At 37.0% G+C, this 23,378-nt stretch overlaps 1 protein-coding gene across 2 annotated transcripts in view; it reads right to left on the reverse strand.

The window, feature by feature from the left end:
* DROSHA (drosha ribonuclease III) overlaps window positions 1-23,378 on the reverse strand; it is a 68,907-nt gene that overhangs the window by 36,291 nt on the left and 9,238 nt on the right. The window contains exons 6-15 of one of the 2 annotated variants that reach the window (XM_080582743.1): window positions 22,213-22,367; window positions 19,477-19,557; window positions 17,357-17,443; window positions 17,165-17,251; window positions 14,561-14,632; window positions 12,976-13,057; window positions 11,671-11,745; window positions 8,049-8,218; window positions 4,037-4,161; window positions 1,251-1,350 (exon numbers count right to left, since the gene is read on the reverse strand). In XM_080582743.1, the coding sequence (XP_080438869.1) occupies window positions 1,251-1,350; window positions 4,037-4,161; window positions 8,049-8,218; window positions 11,671-11,745; window positions 12,976-13,057; window positions 14,561-14,632; window positions 17,165-17,251; window positions 17,357-17,443; window positions 19,477-19,557; window positions 22,213-22,367 (1,034 nt within the window). The remainder of the gene's footprint in view (window positions 1-1,250; window positions 1,351-4,036; window positions 4,162-8,048; window positions 8,219-11,670; window positions 11,746-12,975; window positions 13,058-14,560; window positions 14,633-17,164; window positions 17,252-17,356; window positions 17,444-19,476; window positions 19,558-22,212; window positions 22,368-23,378) is intronic. The other variant, XM_080582744.1, reaches the window with a different exon arrangement.

Here is a 23,378-nt window from a genome sequence, read left to right on the forward strand (position 1 = left end):
CACCACACTGTAAATACCACCAGAGGAACATTTTTATCCTTTGAAGCTAAACAATCACCCCCCTACAACCAATCCACTACCCTTTTACACAAGCCATCCATTAGCCACTGATAAAAACATGTCCAAAACACAATGGTCCTCTCTTCCACTTGCTCTCCTCTGAGCATGGAAAGCTGTAGCAAAGAAAACCATGTCTTATAGGGTCCATTTTTTTTTTTTTTCTTAAAAATTGTGGCACTGGTGAATTTTAACCCTGTTTTTTCCCACACATTTACAGGGAGGGAAGCTAAGGGCTTGTTTAACACCAGCATAAATAAAACATCAACTAAGACTCTTCGTCATGCAACAACATAATATGCTTTGCAGTAGTAACAAAACCAAATAGAGTGTCAAACAGCTACAGCTACCATAACTACGGACACAGAATTAGCAAATTAGAGGCAATTAAAATAGCAGCCTGGCTTTTTAATAAATAAAAACACACCACCATCCATCCTGTACCAAAGAATTTAATTTCTCCTCTATTAATTATTTACATAAGTTGTCCAATATAGAGTGCCCGATAGACAAGTCACCAGACAAATGCAAAGCTTCAGTATAAAATCTTAGATGATGGATACCTTAGAGCAGGCTACTTTTATCTACATGTAGGTGACTATTTTTCTAATTTTAATTCCCAATTGGTTGAGCATTTACACTTTGGAATTGCTTATTGCTCATCACTCTGGGGGAAAAAATATTCATACACACACCTGTCATTAAATATTATTAAGAACAACTAGATTATCCCAACTGTTTAAGCTGTTCTGTCTACCACTCAAAGATCTTAAGGAATTCACTGAGATAGCCTAATAAATTAGTCTAAAACTATGCACAAGCGTGACAGTTTTTAATCTCAGAAGAGGAATATTTAAAATTATGAGATGCATAAAAGAGCATTCTGAAATGAAAAGTCCTTCTTTATGCTAATTCCTGAAGCCATTAAAGGCAAGGGCTGTAAAGAAGTTATGGTTCCACAAAGATCATTTCTGTAATTGGATAAAAAAAACTTGAAGTAGTATGAGAGTTGCATAAAAGGAAAAAATCCATTCACTAACAAGAAAAGATAAAAATAAAATCTGTATTAACAGCCTCAGAAGAAAACCTTTTGTGAAGGATTTCTATTGTTTCCATAAAAAGGGCACTTATACAGCTTCACTCCATCCTGAATTACAGTGCCCAATTATCAGATATGGGAAGGCCCAGCATACCTCTCTCTGTGATAATTTCTGTTTATCAGCCTGTTTGACTTTGGGACTGTTAGCCAGCAGGTGACGCAGCTTCACGTAACTCTTCCACAGCTTTTGGTATCTGAAGGACAAAACCAGAAAACAAGTATTTTAGTTGATACAACAGAAGCATCTTGCAGTTTGGCCTTCTGAATTCACATAGACATGGATAATTTACAAGCATCTTTTTGCTCAAAAAATCTCAAAGCATTTTCCAAGAAAGGTGACAGCATCCCTACAGTTGCCACTGATGCAGACACAGCAGCATAGAGGAGGCATCAGGGTGCAATGTGAGGTGAACAGCAAAGCTCAGGGGAGAACACAGGTCTCCCAGATACCCACCCATCCTCACTGAAAGGCCACCTCTGCCTGCTGAAAAGACTTCCCCATAGTGCAACATCTCAATTCAGGCAGAAGACTCCCTCTTCTCCATAAGATTCCCCTGTTGCTCACTGAGAAGTATTAACATTTTCCAAGAAGTGTCTGTCCTTACACTGGCTGAAACATTTTAACGAAGCACATGAAGAGAAGGCCTACGAGTCACAAGCAACACAAGCATTCTGTGAATAGTGAAATGAAGCTTCTGTTCATGCCCTACAGGAACGGAAACTAAAAGCCAAGTTTTCTGTGGCTAGTGCATACGTAAGGTTCCTGGTTTTTACCCAAACATCTTGCCTACTTGCATTTTGGGATGGTCTAGTTAGACATTAATTTAGGCAACAGATTTTTTTCCTCAGTGGAAGCCCCTCTGTGATCTAGCACTGATTTCCACAAAAGAGGATGTTTAAGCCCCAAAATGAGAACTTGAGACTATCAAGTAAAACATACGTTTTTCCTATTAATATCACTGGAAACAACTGTGTTACTGGAGTTATATTTGAGAAATAATAAATAGATGACAATATGACAGAAGTTCTGTATTAGAACCTCACGAAGAAAACACACTACAGGAAATTATTTCCTGGGCATTATATGCCCAGGAAAGACATGCACCACAGTTAAGCCTGAGTTATGATGACACCAGAGGTCTTCCAAAAAAAAATGTTTTGTTACTTTTATCAAAGAACACCATGTAAATTCTCCAAGCAGCTCTAGGAAAGAAAAAAGAGCCATGGAAATCTTAAAGAAAGTTAAAACATAAAACATTGGATTAGCAATCTCTGTGGGTTTTTATTGTTTTCAATTAAGAAATTCAGCATCAAAATAGAAATGTTTTTTTACATTCTTATCTAATTATTTTCTTCTTATGGTTAAAAAAAAACTAAAGGACAATGAGATAAAAAGTCGTGCCCAGAGCCAAAAAGAAAGTATGTTACTGTCTGGATAAGCACCCACTCTTCCCACCTCTTCCCTGAGTCTCTTCCCTGAGACTTATCTGCAATTAACATGCAAGTTTAAGTACACATATCAGCTTTTTCCCCATTCTCAACTTATCAAAGTTAATAAAAAGAGGTCAATATTGTGCAGAATTTCACAAAATCTGTAACACTAAGTCACAAGCCTTTCAGACTAAAAAGGTATAATTTGCTCTAAATAAAAGAGCACTCCTATACACATCCTTGACAACCACAGTGAAAACACTAAGGTAAAAAAAATTGCTGATGATACAAAATTACTCAGAATATTAAATCTAAAATCCCCAAAGAACTGTAGAAGAATGTGTGTCATACATGCGCACTGGAATAACCTGGCCTCAAAACTGCAGGTGAAATTCAATGTCGTTAAATAGCACTGATCAGTAAGAGGAAAGAGCCGACCTTAACTATACATGCACAAGAGATGGGCTCTACTCTCTGTCATCATTCAGAAAACAAACCTGTGAATCATTGGAAGAATTCCCTGGAAGTGTCATAAGGTACAAAAACTTCTAGACTTCTAGAATAAAACCCAGCAATTACTTTTATGCCACTACACAAATCCATAATGAAACAGTATTCCCTGCTCTGCATGAAGTTCTGCTTCCCTCTTCACTCTGTGCCTATATCTGTAAGGATAGGAAAGGTACATGCAAAAGTAGTGAATGCAATATCTCCCAAGCTAAAAGAAGCAGACAGACTCAACCCTTTAAGTCATAAAAAAAAGACGAAGAAGGATATGACAGAGAAACATAAGCGTCATGAAGAAAGAAAATAGGAAATGGCTACATTATACATTACTAGATGTAAGACCTGGAGAGCATCTAATCAAGTCACGTAGATGCTTCGAAGAAAAAAGAAATTCAGTCTTTTTTTTTTAAATATAATGTACAACAGCACTCAGAAAGTGCTTACCTGGAATCTTCTTCCTGTCAGTACACTAAGAAAGTTCAAGCAGTGACTTGAGAAATTTACAAAAGGTAGGTTCACTCAGGCCTGCTAAACAAAGTGATCTAAACATGGCCTCTAGCTCACAAGTCCACATACTGCAGAGCCTGAGGAAGGATGTGTTTTCCTTCTTTCCTGTTAATACTATTCTCTGGGAAAAAACAAAAAACAAACAACAACAACAACAAAAAACCACAACTGACTTCTCAGAGAAATAATACAGAGCTAGACCTTTGGTCTGACTTAAAGCTGTTCTTGCATGTGCATGCATGTTTACTTCAGAAGATCCTGAGTTAATCCAGAAGAAATTACACCTCATTCTCTAATTCACAAAAGCTAGTGTCCAATACCATAAGCACTAAGCTTTGTATCGGACTTGATAAGCACATAAACAAGCCCTATTTAAGTCACAAATGACAACAGTAATGAGTTTCTGAATGGAAGATGGAAGGAAAAGCATCTTACTGAGGATCTCCAGCGTAGCTGAGTTGAGCAGGTCGTATCCCAAAGTGGACAATAATGGGGAAAGTAATTACATCAGGATTGAATTGTTCGCGGTCCAGTTGATCAATACGAACTGAGCTGGGTTTCTAGAAGAAAAACAAAATACACCTAATTGACAACAGTTCCATGGAAAATTTATTGCCTCTAGCCCACACTGTCCAGGAACCACGAAGCAGCAATATTCCAAGCTTATTAAAATACACGTAAAACTAATCATTTATATTATAATCAATATTTGGCGATGGCAATGACTGAAACAAAGTTAATTAACTTAGCTCTCCCAGCGAAAAAAGGGAAGACTATTTTCATTTTGCAAGTTAGGAAATCTACAGTTTTATTATTTCTGAGAACCTAAAGCAGGATGCTTCGGTTGAGCATCATACTGGAAATAAAATCAGGATTAGCATTCTGGCATTCAGGCTCCCCCAAGCCTGAGCACTTCTCTAAGATCAGGTTACCTCTTTGATTTAGTTCTTTTCCTTATTTCCCAGTGTAAGTGCAGAAATTATTAGATCAAATCACACAGACTAAGTGATATAAAAAATTTTTAGGCATCTTGCTACTCTTAGAAAAGGCTCCCAGGCTGATGCATATAATGAGGAATACAGTTTTGTATATTAAGGAGACTTTTGTCCTTTTTACATTTCAAAACAGAAGGGTTTTTTTTAGTTAAAAAGGACAGCATAAGAGAAGGTGACTTTCACTTCACCTTTAAAAATGCAGAAAATGAGTTATTACACATTGTTGTAGATGACATGCTGCTTACAGAGCTCTTGATCACCCATCTAACATTAAAAAAAACTCAGTTGAAGTTGCAGTTTGTCTCCAAGTAAATATTTTCTCCATTATCTTCCAAGCTGCTTTGTTATGCGCCTGCTTACTCCCCACTTTGCAATCAGATGTATGAAGCCGATACTTTCTGCTTGTCTAAGGTTTCAGAAAAAGGGCATTACTTCTAGTTACCTGCACCTCAAAACTTCTAATTCAGCACTGTGAATTTCTCAAAGACAAGTTTCAAAGTTACAAAAACAGCTCCCACCATTCTCTTCACAAAACAATAAAAATTGTGTCAAGAACAAAGCTTTCACCCTTCAAACCACCTTTGAAGAACTGTTCACAGGAATCATTTTCTGCATGGATAAGCAAAGCCTATTCTAGAAATGAAGGCAAACCTCCTCAGGTGGCAAAACTTCCAATCTATTCTAAAAAAGATTACCTAAAACTTGGACTTTCAGATAGAGAAACATTTTCCAAGGGAAAAATACTTATCAGCTTCCCTTTGGGTATGATGACAGAACATAGCTACATCTTCCCACTAAAAAAAAAGTTGCTCATGCTGGCAAGTTGAAAAGAGATGAAAAAGGGTTTCCCCACAGCACTGCCAATAAAAGAGGAATAGGACAGCAAAATCTAATGAAAAACAGGAACGATTTCTAGCAGGTATAAAGTAGATCTCTAATCCAGAGCTGAAATTCCTGAGGTTTTGTGAGTTTTGCAGAAAGACAAATTGAAAAGCTTCATTTTATTTTTTTTTTAAACTTGACACAAGTTGCTTGCTGTCCCGTTCTCCCCCTGCCTCCTTAACATTAGGAATGAGGAAATGAGGAACTCCCCCCCACCCTCTTTTCTTTAAGAAAGCAGCCTTGCTTCACAACAATTCCTCTGAGAATCAGGAAGGCAAAATATGGTTAACAGAACAAGTAACAATAAGTATATTGAATATACCGATTAAAAATCAATATGTTAAGGCTACAGGCAATATTTTCCTGTATGTTCCACATTCTAGACATGCGAAGATAATGCAGATATAGTATAAAAGTATGTTAAAAATATATGGATTTGTACTGGCAGAAAAAGCAGCAGCATTTTAAAAGAGTGAAGTATTAAAAAGGATTAAAATCTGAACATTTAAATCTCTTCCAATACAAATTTTTACTGAACTAATGAAGCACTATGAATAAATTACTTTTAAATAATGGTGAGCTATTTATTGGTAGTTGTTAAATGGGACATATGCCTATCAATTCCCCCATCACACATATATACACCTCATTTTAGAAAAGAAAATACGTAGAAAGTCTGTTCACAAGAGAAATTATTTCTGAAGTGACACTGTGGAGGAGAGCAGCAAAACAAAATTTAGTGGTTTTACTTTGTCATGTCAAATGCATAAAATTGAATTTAAAAGTTGTCTTTTACTAAAACAGTTTCACATTGTCTCTATTAGAACTGTTTCATCTTCTAACATTGTAAAATGCACTGAAAACACTTTCACAGCATTTTTCACTTTCATTGTCAATAGAATATGCCGCAATGAACAGAAAAAAATCCACAAACTAAGAAAAAAATCTTTGCAATCTTGAGAGAAAAACATGTTCCAAGGATGACATTATAACATGACAACGTTTCAAAGTGTTGCAGATTTTCTTTATGCTTACATATTTTGATGTCCACACACATCTTTAAAAACATCTTGTAGAACACAAAGTTTGTCAATAAAAATCATGGGAAATCAAAGTTAACACTACCACTCAAACTGTGTCGCCTTGTGCATGAAAGCATTTAGTTTTTTGAGTGATGCACAAAAGGAGCATATAGACATACCCTCATGCTAAAGAAAAAAGAGCAAGCTTTCAGCTAGCTGAAGTCAGCATATCATCAGCCAAACCACTGAAGATATGTCATTAAGATGCTGAAAACTTGCATACTACCAAGTACTCTGTATCACAGAAACCACAGGCAATGTTAAATTAAGCAATTAAGGCTAACAATTTATATTACAAGGTTCTACCTTCATTTTAACCACCTCCAGTAGGACTTTCCATACTGAGAGTTCATGTGTTCTGTATTTCACACTCCCACACATGGTCTTATTTTCCTCAGTGTAGGAAGTTTTAGCCAGAAAAAACCACTCAACGAAATGAAGGGGAAAATAATGTGATAAATTATGATTAACTTAAGGTAATTTACTAAATGTAATGCTGCCGTACTTAAAAATAGAGGCTTGAAATATATATATCTAGAAGGGTGTCATGGCTTCAGTCTGGGAACAGGTTCTTCAGTCAGCACACGAAGTTTCCCTTTAAGCACGATTCCAATTCATTTATTTCCTCTCACATGTTGTGCAATAAAGGTGGAAAATGAAGTTAGAGAAGGGAAGGTCTTACAACATAGAAAGTTGCATGGCAGTTTAAAACGTGAGGTCTAAAACATGCCCATTACCAAGATACCATCTTTGTGATGCTGGCCAAACCATGAAAACAGAAGTCCACAGTTTTTAGCGGACATCATGTAATTCTTGTGTCCCACATTTCTTAACTACAAAATTTAGAAAAATGGACCAAATCTGCATACATATGGGATTTGAAAGAAGCTGAGAACTTATGCTTTAAATGCTAACTGTTCCAGAAATTAAGGCCATTTAGGTTTCAAGTTTGTCACTGGAAATTAATAGTTTTGTTCAATTATGTACACAAAATTTTTCGTTGTGAAAGCAGCATAAAAAATGATGGGGGGTGGAGAAAGCACAGAGGCAGAAACTTTTCTATACTCAGGGCAGAGTCTATAGAGAGTATATTAAACAGAGCTAGGGAATCAAAAGAGAAACATGAAAGAAAATAGCAAATAATTACTAATTCTCTGGTTCTGTGAAAACAGAACAAGATCATGCACCAAGACTGCTTGAGAAAATATGAAAGCAGAGGAGAAAGTTACTATTTCCTATACTTAAAACATAGCTATTCCTTTTAATGTACACATTGAAACAGTGCTTCTCTGGAAACCAGCCTTTTGGTAGCACAGCATAGGGTACAAATCTCCTCAGGGTTGGAACAAGTCAGTAAACTGTTCCTATAGCAATCTGCAACTGCCACTGGTCAACTTTGCCCTTTCCAATTCAGACTGTAGCAGACTCCCAGAAACAAGAGATGCACACGTCATTGGCTTGTTAATGAATCAGAATTATTTGTTCTACCATGCCAGGGCTGGTGACAATCATCCCTTTGCATTCTTCTGCATATTTCTGCCATTCCAGCTCTTCCCACTGAAGCATGTTGGCAATCTCTTCTTCAGGCACCAGAGCTTTATTGCATCGTAATAAGTAGAGAAGAATCTGATGCATTGATAGCACTTCTTTTCCTCCATCTTAAAAACATAAATATAATGCATTTCAGTTATTCAGTCCTAAAGCACAGGGGAAAGAAAATATGCAGCACATAAAATATTCAGATGAGAAAAATAAAATGCAAAATGTTTAAGCAACTTGACAAATAAGAAGGCAAATGTTTTAGTGATGAATAGTACACATGCATAAACACTTCTTTGCTAAACTGGAAGCAATAACGTTAACAGTAGCAAGAATAACAGTTTCATCTTACTGAATGCTGAAGTTTCTAACTTGCCTGAAAAACTTCTAAATGAGGAGGCAGAACAAATCAGCTACATTGTCCATTGATGTCTCCCTTTTCACACTTATCATCCCTTTTACAACACAAGTTAAAAAGCCTTTAGGCATTTATGCAGTTTTTTTAATGAACACTCAAAATTTTACAGGATCCTTCTGGATGAATGTAGTAAGTTATCCTTGTATATTGAATTTATCTATAGTGCTTACGTGCTGCACCTGCAGTAATGAAGGGTAAAGAGCCTCATGCTGTCTTCTGTCACTAAATGAATCGAGCACGTGTGAAAACTGCTAAATACTTCTGAGACCCCTGGAAACATGCACAGCAAAGGCTGCTTGCAAGGAATTAACACAGTATAATACACATCTGACCAGGTCCAGGCAGTCAGATATAGATGTTAACAGCAAAAGATAAGTGATAGTCCTGACAGACCACCACTCAGAAGACACTGTCTGTTCATACAGTCCAATCCAAGTTGGAAGGGACCTGCAGGGATCATTGGGTCCAACTCCTGGGTCCCCAAAGGATCACCCAAAAAAATCAGACCATGTGTCTGAGAGCATTGTCCAAATGCTTCTTGAACTCCAGCAGGTTGGGTGCTGTGACCACTGCCCTGGGGGGCCCGTTCCAGTGCCCGACCACGCTTTGGGTGAAGAATCTTTTCCCTATATCCAGCCTGAACCACCCCAATTCAAAATCAAAATTAAAACACTTTAGTTGTGTGTCTTCCTTCTTATTCATGTGAACAGACATACCGAATTTGAAAGAAGGAGATCAGAGATATTTGTACCAAAACCAGGGGTTAAATTCCAGTTATGGAGGCATCTTCAAGTTTCAGCCCCTCAGAAGTATAAACATTGATTTCCCTTCCTAAGGGAAGCAAGATCATTACAGTCCTGCCACAGAGGAGGATATTACTATACACACAATAAGGAATAGAAAAAGTAAAGCTTTCAAGTGATATGAGAATAATGCCACAGCACAAGGAATGTGATTCCAGGCACACACGAAGAGCCTTGCAGAACCGCAATGTACAGCAGCGCTGTGCAAGACGTCTTCCACAAGACGTGCAAGGGAACAAGCACTCCTCCTACTCTAGCTAGGATTGCAGCACTGTACTTTAACAGGAAAGATGAAAAGGAATAATATAACTTGACCTGTTAGCATAATTAACCTCATTCAAGCTCTAAGAATCTAAAATGGGTAAAACATACCCCAAACCTCAATGGAAACAGAAAATATTTCTGAATAGCTACAGAGACATTTTTAATGTAAAATTTTCCTTCAAATTAAAGAGGGTCTCAATTCGCAAGACTTTTGTCTTTGTTTCAGTGATTGCTGGCTATGGGCTGCATCTTGCATAACAATATGAACTAGTTGACAGTGTGTAGCCTTACACACTGAAGACTGTACAGGAAGAACAGGTTGCTATAGACAGTTGTGCCAAATAGCAGTAGTTCAGAGACCTGACTTTTCTTGGGTCAAAACATGCAGTATCTGGGAATTGAAAACAGTTTTCTATCATTTTAATCTTCAATATATTCTTCATCAAAAATCTATGACAAAATCCAATACAGCAGCTATTCTGCATGTTATACACCTCTGGCACTCAGCAAACCTGACATGATTATCTCAAAGCTCAGAGCTACCTCAAGGCCTGTCTCTAAGTATCCCACATAGAAAATCTGACATCCCAAACTTCACATTTTTAGACCATGTTAGAAAGATAAGAAAGAAAAGTAGGGGGAAATGGGAAATCACCAATTCATTTCTATCTTTAAGGAGGCAGTTGATGGATGCATGGAGAGATCTGTTGCACCAACGTATCATTATCTTTGAATAGACACAAATAATGTACCACAAACACCTGAAGGAAAATAGATTCCCATCTTCTGGAAATTAAAAATCTCAAGAACATACATAAAATGTATACTTAATGAAAAATAAATTTAGCATAAAGATTCTAGAAGGTAACTATATATGTAGAAGCATCAGGAAAAATACATTTTTAGGAGGAGTTAGAGGGCTGGGAACCTTACAAAGGAGTCACATAGGAATACATGTTAGAGAGACTTATCTCTCCCTGTCAATAAACAATCCAACAGTGCAGAAAGAGCTGACTTCAAAACTAAAACAAATCAGACTACAAAAACCCCAAAGTAACTGGAAAACACCCTTGAGCTACACAATCCAGGCAGGTCAAACTTGTTCTCATTTTGTGATGAGGTCAAGTTAATCAGCCACATGTGGCTTGATGGCTTATTTTGTAAATTGCTTCAGCAGAACCAAATCAATGTTTGCTAGCAAGCCTCAGAGCTCTGCTTCTGATTGAATAGTGTTGTGTATCCAGGAAGGAACAACAATTAGAAACATAGTAATCTAGCCATCAGTACTCTCCACAGTAGCAAGCCAAACCTCATTTAGCTGAAGCTATAATTAATATCACAACGAAGTTCCAAAGCCCAAAGCAGAGAGCACCTTCAGGCCACAGCCCTCCTGACGTAGGCTGTGCCACATCTCATCTGCCCTCTCAGTTAAGCAGATGAGCACATCCTCCTTTCCACACAACGCTCCTGGAACAGTCACTGACAGAATCTCAGCAGGACACATTTTCAGTGGAGCCATGACATTTATGTCAACTGAAAGTCTGTCCTACTATCTTCGGATGTGTTAAATGCTTGTAAAAGCTGTTCACTCAAACTAAGCACAACTCTCCACACGAGCTTGTCCTTGGCTGGCAGGCTGGGGTTGAATTGCACTGGAATGGTGTTTTTCTGTCTTTCACTGTTTGCTGCAAGGTCTCAGCTTACATTAAGATAAAAGGAAGAAGGAAACAAAGCAACCTGTGCTCAGGAGTGCCAAGCTTGCTGACCCTCAAAACTGCACATCAATAATTTCCATGTAATTGCATGACATGCACCCTGAGGAGCAGAAGGGAGATGAAATTCAGTTTCATATGTGAGAATAAATAATAGCACTACCCAAATCCCACAGCTCCATCACAGGACAAGTTAAGAAGGACCCAGCACTGCCTACCGTCACCACATGGCAGACAAAAGCTGGATGCAAGACCTGGCCTGTCTATCACAATACTGGTGCTGAGTAAACTATGCACAGCATCAGTGAGTATGAAAGACTTCACATGGAAGCACCAGATCAACTTGCAATGCATTTAAGATCTTACTACATTACCTGGAAGAAACCTCACAAATCGTGGCATGAAGTGAAATCTGGGGCAGGAAATAGCATCATCTTCAAGTGAAGGTCCTTAAAGATGAAAAAACACATAGAAAATTAATGAACAGTAACATATTTACAAAAGAAAATAAATGAAGCCTTGCCTCAGATGAAATCAATGAACAATGATTACATTTGATAGGGCTTAAGTTTGACAGAAAAGTATCAAAATGCTCAAAGGAACAGAGTAGCAACTTCTAATAAAATCATCCATGCGGACAAAATCAAACGAAATTGAAATATCTTAAAAAAAAAAAATCTAAAACACATACTACTCTATTTAAAACAGCGATACAGGGGAAAAAATCTGTTTTATATAGCTAATCCACATCAGTCTTGTAGACACAAACACTAGTTTTTGATTAGTGGTTTGTGTTTTTTTTCCTTGTTACAACAAATATAACACAGAAATTTCCATGATACTGTTTTGTGTTTTTCCTTTCCTATTTCATTATCCAAAGCTTTACATGAAAACAAGAACAGTAAGTACCTGGCATTAAAACAAAAACTTAAAATCAAAACCAGGGATATGAGACATTACTATTTGAATACATTTAGCCAAAGAAGGCTACACAAAACATAGTTAAACAAAAGGAGTGTACAAGTTTCATACAAGTGCAGAGTGCATCTCTGTAGACAAAGAGAAGACAAAAAAACACACCTACAGATTCTGAAATGAAGTTCCTTTGAAATTCTCTTGTTTTCTTTTAGACCAAGGGAAGGATTATTCCTGAAATTCTCCTTTGTCACTCTTCATAGGAACACATTTTCATCTTTCCAAGTTCAAAACAATCAGCTATAATAATTTACCCTTCTATAGCTGTCTGTATGACACTGCTTTGTAAGCTGACTGCACAGAAATACTGCATGAGTAATTATTTGTTAGCTTATAAAAACAGAGGATAGTTCACCTGACACCTTACACATGACAATGCCATGCACACAACACTGTAATATGAAACAAGCAATAATAGTTACTATCCAATTAAAACAATTTTTTGGATTAAGGAAGCGATTTATTTTTCTGTGAGAATATAATGCATGACTTTTGCATTTTTGATATAACCCACAATAATGAATCTTAATAAGTTTCAACTTCTTGAAGAAGAAAGAAGTTTGTTACTCTCAGTACAGTATTTGACTATTATTGAGACCACTCCCCACTTTTTTCTTTCTTTTAAAAAGAATGTAGCAAAACAGATCTATTTACTAAAGCTGCTACTAACTATTTTTGTATTTTTTCCAGTAAGTATAAGTTACCTTTAAGATTCCAGTCATAGAGCTCCAAAATATCTTTGAATAGATAAGAAGAGAACAGCTCAAGACCTTTCACACAAAAATTCTAGGAAAAAAGAAAAAAAAACACAAAACAAGCTTATAATTACATAGTACTGGAATATAGATAATGCCACTAACAAATAGCATCTTCATATTTGTCAACTTCTAGACATTGTCCTTTGGAAAGTATTAATGCATCTCTAATCATTTACTGTAACACAGTGGTCTCTTCAGAAAAAAACTGTCAAGAAAGCATTGTAATGAAGATTTTTTGTGCAATGTCCAAATCCACTCTATAGGCAGAAGTTACGAATCTCATAATTCACCTTGCACCAAAACCCTTTCACTTGAGTAAGCTAAGCAGATAATATTTCTGAGAAGGATCTTTCATAATTCCCTTTTTCCTACATGTTCATATTAAAAGCTTAAAAATCACCATCTGTGGTATCATGTTCACTTCTTCCATAGCAACAAATCAGTACAAGGCAAATAGAGATTATGACCTTAACACCCAGCAGGAAAGGGGAAAAAAGTTCTTGCTCAACAAGTAGGAAAGCAGCTCCTCCAAAAGCAAAGAGCTTTCACTCAGAAGCGAAAGAACCATTGCTTTGAAAAGCCTTTCTAAACAAATTCGGGAGAGGATAATATAAGTTGTACATGTATAAAGATGGCTATAAATTCCAAAGCCAACAACATAATCTTTCACAAGGGTGCATTAGGTAAAGGTTGTTTAAAAGTACTGCGCTTTAGCAACAGGCAACTGACCAGGAGTCCAAAAAAATGTAAAATTCCCTAACTCACTCCGTGGCCGTTAATTGTTTTAGAAAAAGATTGAGACAACACAGCAGATTCAGTAACAAAAAGTGAAGTGCATTGATCACATTAATCTTACTGAGGAATCTCAGGGCTCTTGCATATATTTAGTTGTTGTTGAGCAAGAAAAAACAGATAACTAGAAAGAAAGATGTAATTATGACTACAATACTGATCCTATCTTTGTAGTTAACATGCAGGGGTATTTCTGTGCTGCAGTGGAATAGCAGGTGTAGGTAATTTACTTCACAAACTGGCTACACCAGTGATTAATTTGTCATAAACAGATTATGAACTGAATGCGCTTTGTTTGTATCCACAGGAAATTTGTTTTGGCAACAGCTTATATTAAGTATTGATAAGTGATCTTCAGAGCTTCACATTCAAGATTAAGTTTCAGCCCTGGCATTAGTTTTTGTGGTCCTGGAAAACCAGCACCTCCACATGCCTTTCATCAACTGTAAAAGAAGGATAATGGCTATGTCAGCTCACAGATAAGAGTATCTGACATATAACTTAAAATGAAAAGATGCTACGGGTATAAGCACTTCTTACTATTTGATTTTAATGTATGATAGCCTAGGTAGATGGATTTATGCTAGTACCTTTAAGTGCAAATTCCTTTTCAGCCATTCACTCTGAACACAGCCTGTCTCTTACCATCTCTTCACAAGATGGGATTCTGAAGAGTTTAATCCATTAAGCGTATCAACTCTTAACCCAGTCTGACTTTTTAACTAATTATCCTTCTTACCTCAGGCATCATCTCCTCAATAAAATGAATCGTATAGTCAATGTTAAATCTGATTACTTTACATAGAGGAATCTGGAAGGAAAAGAGATTCAGCATGAAAAGCTATACAGTGTCAAATGTACAGTTAATACAATTTTGAATGCAAAGGTATTACTGTCTGCTGAAAACGGCACTTACTAGAACAGCTGCTTACTGAGATCACGCAAAGACAGGAATGCAAGCGCGTGCAAGAGAAGCAACAATTCTAACCTCCACCTCTGATAACACAGGGCTGACAGGAGGGATGGTAATGCAAGATTAAATAATGCCATCTACTGGAGATGAAATTTTGTTTAGGAGAAAAAGCAAAGTTCAGTTTAGAACTGAACTTTAGAAGTTCCACATCTGCTCTCCCTTGTAAAGCTGGAAATGAATTTATTGTTGACAATGCATGTCAGATCAATACACTGACCTGAAGACAAGGTGTTTTTTTGGTACACTGCCAATTCTTTTAGCTATACTATCCTAAAATATGTTGTTAAGTGGTGAAAACACAATGTAGGAATTTTCAGAATAAATGTACAGGATTATACAAATCTCATCCAATAAAAATCCTAGAAGTTAATTCTTCAGGGGTTGCACTGAAATCAGTGGACTTAGAGACACAGTGTTCTGCTTTCATCTTTTTGCAGCCCACTGTTAAAAACTTGACTGTTTGTCTACATTTCTGCTGATGGCATGATAAATAAGAAGCTACACCAAACAACCAAATACAAAAATGGCATTTCTAGGAAATGACACAAATCTTTCAATATTAAATTTTGTGAATACAAAATAAAAAACTTTTAAAGTAAGATGTCCCATTTAAAATGTGAGAGGAAAACCTGTCACACTTAAATCGGTGGTTCTTTTAACAAAGTACACAGAGTGTTTTCTTACTTTCTAACATTCAAGCTCAACCAGAACAGGATATGCTCAGAGAGTCGATAAGCTAGGTTATTTTTCTTGGTAAAAGGAAAACAAGCTTTGCAGAGGTAACGATGAGGTAACCATGAATTAAGAGTTCCACATACATAAAAAAAAAAAAAAAAAGCATAATAAAGGAGCATTTCTCTGGTACTATAAAATTGCTGTGGCAGCTGTATTAAAGAATTTATAATTTCTCTTACGACTGTACAAACCATTTTCCCCTAATATCTGACTTTCTCAATTGTTACTGAACAACTGTAATAACAGAAGTAAGACTTCCAACAGTTTGCAAGCTAAGACTTCATATTATACAAATCTGGTTCAAAGATGTTGGTGTTTGGACCTCTATTTCTGCTACCCTTTATCACATTCCTTTTATCAAATACGTTCCAAAATGTCTGTCTCAAACAGCAGTTATGATGCCCCAAATCATCTCAGGATAGCAAGGCGCTCTATTTCCAAACAGCTATGCCTGATGGCAACAAGAACAAGCAGTGTTGCTTTGTATTCAAGTCTGTAAAAATGAAATCATTTGCTGGTAATCATTTCCCCTAGTTAGGTTGAGAAATTCCAATTTGATTCCGGCCTAAATGCACCTACTCTACAGTAATGTTCAACGTCTGCACTAACTGCTTGTGTCAGACAAGAAGAATTTTCCTTGTTCTCCATATAAAACAAGTATTTCCGTAACACTCTGCCTTCTGGTCATACAGTAGACATTAAATGATAAAGGTGGCCTCTTTATCCTTTAAATAGGAGAAAAAACACATAACCGTTCCCTTTTTGCTCATTTGCAAAATGAAACTGTAAAGCCCTGGGATAAATCTGCCTTGAACCCCAAGGCTGAGTTAATGCTGCAGGGCAGGAGTGCTTCGCAGTGCCACCCCACCACCTGAGTGAGCACCACCCACTCACTGGCTTGTCAACTTCCCCTGCTCACCAGAACTTAAGTGTTGTCATATACATTATGTAAGCAAAACATCAGCTAAAAATGCTTTCCTCCAGTGCTTTTCCTTCAGTGTCTCTCAGTCCCAGGTGTTAGATTCCAGTCTTGTACTGATGAGCATTTTAATACCAAGTTTTGGGACTTGTAGCGAAGCTAGTAACAGGTATAAAACACAAGGAAACAATGCCCCAGAGCACCTGAAAAGTTCTTAAAATACCAAGATATAAAAATCTAAGGTACAGATATTTTAAGTATTTGCATATTTTTGATTCTGATATTGCTAACTCAGCTTATATTGCAAAAGCAGGGTCATCTGGCAGCAATCATTTTTGTTATGTTTGCTTTCAGAAAATAAAATCTGTTATTATTATTAAAAAAAAAACACTTTTCAACTTAATAAAACCTCCTCATCCAGCTTAAATCCAATTAACAGTTTTAACAAGTCATTCCATGGTTTATTTCACTTTCAAACTGTGAAACATAAAGAACATTACTTTGATGCACATCACAGTCTCAGTCACAGTTTGAAGGCAATGCCTACCACAATTACTCAAGACAAAACCTGAGACTCATTAGCACAAATGTCTTCCTCCAGTTCCAAATGCTGGCAAGATGTTTGTAGCACACGCATGTGAGAAAAGCTCTACTGTGGGGCAGAAACAGCTTGCCTTCCAGACAAATCCCATGTATGCAGTAATGAACATACTTACATTCGTTAGTGGGGCATGTGAAAACATGGAGAACCCTTCAAAGATATATTCATGGTCATCATACTCAATAACAGTAGGTCTGTCTGTCTAAAAAAGTAAACAAAACCACCATGGAGTAAACAAGAAGCAGTACTACTTCCCCCACTGAAAGCAAAATTAGAACTACTCAGAATTATTTATAAAGATACTTACTAAGAAGTTTGTGGGAGGTGACACTGTAATTCGATAGTGGTATAGTCTTCCAGCATTGTTGGTCATGGGGCGACATGGTTTAATAGGCTTAAAGAAAAAGATAAGTAGAATTATGTGTAAAGTCAAGGCAAATTTAGATTAAAAGAGAGAATAAAGCATTTCTAATAGCCATGAAATATGCACTAGGAAAAATTAAATAAAGCAGGTAGTCATAATTAGCTCTTACAGGAAGAAAGTGGGCCTTATCTGTAGGCACTTCTGGAAATATTTATAAAGCTATTCAAAGCAAAAAAAAAAAAAAAAAGTGAAAAATGCTGCTGTAGTTTATTAATTTTCCATTTGACTCTCTATCTTTCCTAAGCACAGCAGTTAGCTGTCTACATACCAGACTGATCTCCTTTTTTTGGGGGGGGTATTAATTTGTTTCAGGGAACTAATTTTAAAACTTCAAAAAAAAATACATTTGGACATTGCATAAGAAGATCTCAGAATGTTATCAAGAGAGACAAGTATCCACTCATCTGCTGGGGGCAAGTCTGGAGCTCCATAGAGCAGGGACCGGACCATCACTGCAGAGCAAGGCACAGACAGCCCTGCTCTGGTAGGTCGTGATGCTCTCTGGTGAGAACAGTAGACCAGCAGGCAGCCTCTCCCTGCACTCTGATGCAAGGCCAAACTGTGGGATTTGCAGTTTGCTCCAGCTAGTTCTGAAGCAGTCCTTTTTAAAGACCTAAAAATCCTCAGCAGTCAGACAAAAACAGAGTTCCTCCTGCGTACAATATGCTGCAGTTCAGAGGCTGCCACCAACCTGTTCATGAGTCTGTCTGCAGGAAAAACCCCTGTGGTGAGTGGGGTACTACACAAAACATTACAAAAGTTGGCCTTGTGCAACAGCAAGGCAGCTGCACCACTGCACTGCTATGCGCAGTCCGCAAAATCCATCCAAGAAGTAGGGTAATTATTTTGTTCAGCTCCAAATTAAGTTTCTCATTGCTATGACAAGGCAGGTAAGAACCAGCTAGTTTAAAAGCTAAGCGTGATTATCTGCAGGACACTAAAAATTCATACATCCCAAATTTTCTGAAGCCTCAGGTTCCAAGCTGGCCTTGCTCCAGTGAGTAGCTGCCTTTGTGCAGCAGGTTTTATTCATCAGTTTTCTCCCACTAAAATTTTCTCCCCCCTTCTCTGCAAGAAAAATACTACAAACAATGTGGAAAAGAATTGATCCTGGAGTGATTTACAGACAGCTTCAGACCAAAGCCATTTTTCTGAAACAGAATAATTTATGCTTTGCAACATTCACAAATCCTCAACCACAGAGAAATAAAAGAATGTTTCAGTAAATACGTGTAAAAAGGCATACTGAAAAATTAAATTCTTAAAGAGAAATTACAAAGGTAAATTGTAAAACTACACAATAACATTCTTAAAAATTTAGAACAAAGTTTTTTAAAATATAAACTTTAGGTGGTCCAAGCACTACTATTTCCAGAAATACTGATCACAAAACATACTCTGTACAAATGAACATTTCTACAGAAAATAACCAAAGAGTATTTTGACAACACTTTTCAAAACAAAAGCAACTACCATTACAAGTGTTCCAGGAAGCTGATGGACTGTTTCAGGTACTCATCAAGAACTTAGTAACCTGTTTGACAGTCTGCAGTGCAGACATGCTGTAGTGCTGAGACAACACCTCCTCTTGGAAAGCTTGCTGCTGCTCCAGCAGCAGATTTAGTGATTTATTTACTTTTCCTTTTAAAGCAATCCCTTCACAAAAAGGGTCCTCATAACATGCTCATCCACTTGTAGATCTTGTAGATGGGAGACATTTGACTACTTTTATTTATTTTTTTTTTTTAAGGCAATTGTGTTTCAGAAGCTTATAAAACTTACAACTGAACATAAACAGACAAAAGTTTTCCATAGCTCTCTAGTGGATTTCATTACTGGTACTGCATTTTAAATGTGAGGTTACATGATCAAGGGATTTAATGTCATACAGGAGTTTTTATGAAGCCTGTAAGCCATGGAAGAAAAAGCAAGATAGATCAACCCAAGTACAAGCCTACTGCAGCAAGTTTGTATTCAAAATTGCAATTCTTACAACTATTTACCTCTTCACCAGGATAAATGCCATGCCTTATCCCTGTTCTTCGGGCTTTAGCACTGCATTTGCACAGTGGTCCATCATTCATCTGTCAAAAACAAAACAGGATTCTGCTTTTATTGAAAAATCAGAAGTGATTGTATCTGGACAATTATGTTGGTTTCAATGCCAGAAGTACTTATGCTTCTAAAAACATGTCATTCTTAGATTAAGTGGATGTTCTTAAGACAGTAAAAAAGAAAACAGTATACACTGTTATAAACAGTATAGACTAGCATAAGAAAACTGCAAACTAGCATTAGAACTTCGTCACTGATTCAGAAGCACAAAACGGGTAAACGGTGTCAGCAGAACTGTACCTTCCTACTATCATATGCCTCTTTCCCACTTTATATACACACAAACAGCATGTCATCCACCTAAAACAAAATTCAGGCCCTAAACACGCACATGCAGTTATTTACATGCCCAAACCTCCACATTCAAACAGTTCCACTCAGTTCATTGACTGAAACCTTGTCCCTGATTAACCCATCTGCAACGCGGCACTGCTACCACCATAGAGCACAGAGAGCAGACAATTTGAAAGTTTTACTTGATCCTTTCAAGTAATGGAAAAAAATCAAATGTATCCTGTGAACAGATCAGTAAAGAAGAAGAAAGGGGAAAAAGATACATCAGTATTGCATGTAGGTACATCAAGTAGCTATACTTAAAAGGGTCACAGCACACTATAAAGCTAGTCTCTTTTCACTTCTACAACCACATTTGATGCAGGCTATCAATTACTGCAACGTCCTAAAGCTTTCTGCTCTTAACATCATGTCCATTGCTGAAATCCAACCAGAACCAAACCAGAGACACAGTGACATGATGGGTTCTCTTCACTTTTTTTAATCCCACACTGAGAGACCCTGAGGAAAGCACAGGTTTAATGGAACTGATTCATGTCTATAGGTAGAAATATACTTCCTCACTGGTTTATACGGTCATAGAGCAGACAAGTTAAATAATGCAGTCAGTATCCAGCTGCTCAGCACTCCACCAGAAGTAAGGCCTACTTGAGGCTATTGAAATAATCACCACTTACTTAAAAAAAAAAAAAATCTTGTCCTTAGTTCTTAAAAACTGTTCAGCCCTAATACTGCCTCTGCTACTTTAAATGGACAGACCAAGACTGACAGAGATGTGAAGTACCTGTATGGCCCAGGACTTGAGAAGCAAGACAGATACCTATCTACCCCCCTCGTCAACAACACAACTAACAGAAGGAAATGCAGAAAGAGCCATCACAAAGTGGTCACAAAACACTGAAATACCATTATCTCACATAAACTAGGGCAATGGCTTCTAACCTCCTCTGCCCAAACAAGGAAACAAGCAGATAACACTTGCAAGAAAAAGGGTATGATGGTAGTATCAGCTATAACAATTTATTTTTTGACTACCGCAAGCACTTCTGGACATTAACTGAAGTAACAAACACCACTCAGATTAAAGGGTTGGGAAGATCCATCATAAAAGTCCGGTTACTTGTTGGATAACACTATCCAGCTGGTAACTTGTATGTGCCAGTGTGCACAGAAATCATTCCCATCTTATGTAACAATGGTTAGAAAGCATTTTGGCATACCAGATAAATACTGAGGAAAAATAGCAAACCTTCGAATAAAATTACTCGAAAGAAATACAGTACTGACAAGCTCACCATGATTTGATTTCAGCCCCTTCTAGAAAGACAAGGGGGAGCAAATCTCAAGGAAGTCTGGGAAAGAGCTTTTCAGCAGGGAATTCATAAGCCATTTATTCCTGAAACTATCCATCCAAGTTATTCCACTTTTTATTTAGCCAATATTATAGGCTAGAACATTACTTTGAAATGTGCCCAAGAGCAACACACATTTTTTTCAGTTAAATGCCTAAACAGTTTGCTAATTTTGTTTTTCATATAAAACCAGCTAGCTAGGCTCAGTCTTCTTTTTTATATAACTAGAGCATAAATATGAGTTGGCAATAGGATATTCAACAGACCTTTGAATTACCATACTGGCAATAAGCATTGCAGTATCTCTTGGCATTAGGATTTGCTGCATGCCAGCCTCGTGAATCATACAAAACACCAGTTAAATAAGTTTATTGAGGTGCCATTTGACAAGGAGTTAGAATAGACTGTAAAATATTTAAGTAAGAAAGATGAAAATGGCAAATTTGCAAACAAAAGCTAGTCTTCTGTGCAATGTATACATTCAAAACAACATTTCATGAGCTCAGCAATTACATTTAATGAGAGCTATAATCTCCATCCAATTACAAAAGAACCATTAGACAAGAAATTAGGAGCATTAACAGCATATTTAAAACATTATTTATTATGATCCAAGAGCTTTTAGGTGAATAATATGTAAAACAGATAAACATGCTGCCTTCCCTCCATCTCAAAACTCATCTGTGTACCTTTATCTCAGGGTTAATAGGACAGCATAAATACACTGTTTACAATTCAGGTTTTATTACCGCTGCCAGACATGACTCTAGCTGAATACTCCCCAGGATTCATGAGCTGGAATCACACACTTGAAATCAAAAGTGGGGTGATTAAAAAAAAAAAAAAAGAGACAGAAAAGAGAAAGGAAGAAGAACTGATATTGAAAAAGATGTCACCCAGCATGTTCGACAACAATTCCGAATTTTAGGTCTACAGGGGAGAGACTTTCAGAAACGGCACTTTTTCCTCTCACCATACCTGTCCTGGATCATTGTACCACAATTCTTCATGGAGACGATCAGGGTGTGCTTTTTTACGCTTAATTTCCGCAATGACGTCAAAAACTTCCGAATCCGAACTGCTAGAGCAGCTGCTGTCATCCTCAGAGTCACAGTCTGAATCACTGGAGCTCTCTGATTCATGCAGGGAAAATAAAGTTAGCTGAAACATTTCCACACATCCTCTTCCCCAGAATCAATACGTTCTCTAACATGTCATAGCTCAGCAGCATACTGAAAGTTATTAAAGAAGTGCATGACATTCACACTAATGAAAATGACAGCAACTACATTTTTTAATTAAAAGTGGCAGCAAATGCTATGGATATTAAAGGCCTACACCAATGGAGTGCTTGCTGTTTGGCTGTCCAGCAGCACCACTGATCAGCTATAGAACAGCAAGTTCAGTTACTTGACAATAAAATAATTCATGGAACCAGACTCTAAAGCTATAACCAACACAAATATTACTCTAAAATTAAAAAAAAAAAAAAAAAAAAAAGGAATACATGACCTCCTGCTGCTAAAAAAGCTAATAGTGATTGCTATGACTAAAGTGCTTACATCTAGTTTCATTTTACCTAAAAAATGCTCCCCATCTGTAGTAGGGCATGATCTATTCAAAAGGTTCAAGAAAGCACATGTGGATAGAATTATTACAGGATGTGTACTGTTACTCTTTTTTTCAAATCAAGTATCTCTAATAAATCAGTTATCACATTAAAATCACTGATGAGAAGAAAGCTTTTTCCCATGATTGAAAAAAGCTGATTATAACTGAGTGAATCCATCCTCAAGTTTTACAGAAACCCTGTTCCATGAGTTTTCCCCAAAGCTTTTTTTGACTTTTTTTGACTCTGTACTTACTAAAGCATTTTTTCTAATACCGCAAAGGAAAGAAAAATTCTAAACAACAACAACAAAACAAAACAAAAAAAAAACCAACAGGTTTCATGCCTGTTAAAATGTCTCCTTTGCATTGTTGCCAAAGAGATGCTATTAAGTGTTGGACTTAATGTAAAAAACCCAGAGCCTGATGTCATATATCCCTAAACTCCTGTGGTACTTAGAAGCAACTCTTCTATATGTAATGTCACTCGTTTTCACCGATCTCCTCAGCTCCAATTTAAATAAATACTTCCATAG

The sequence above is a fragment of the Anser brachyrhynchus genome (assembly GCF_964034855.1).
Source record: "Anser brachyrhynchus genome assembly, chromosome: 2".
In the NCBI taxonomy this organism is placed as follows: domain Eukaryota; kingdom Metazoa; phylum Chordata; class Aves; order Anseriformes; family Anatidae; genus Anser; species Anser brachyrhynchus.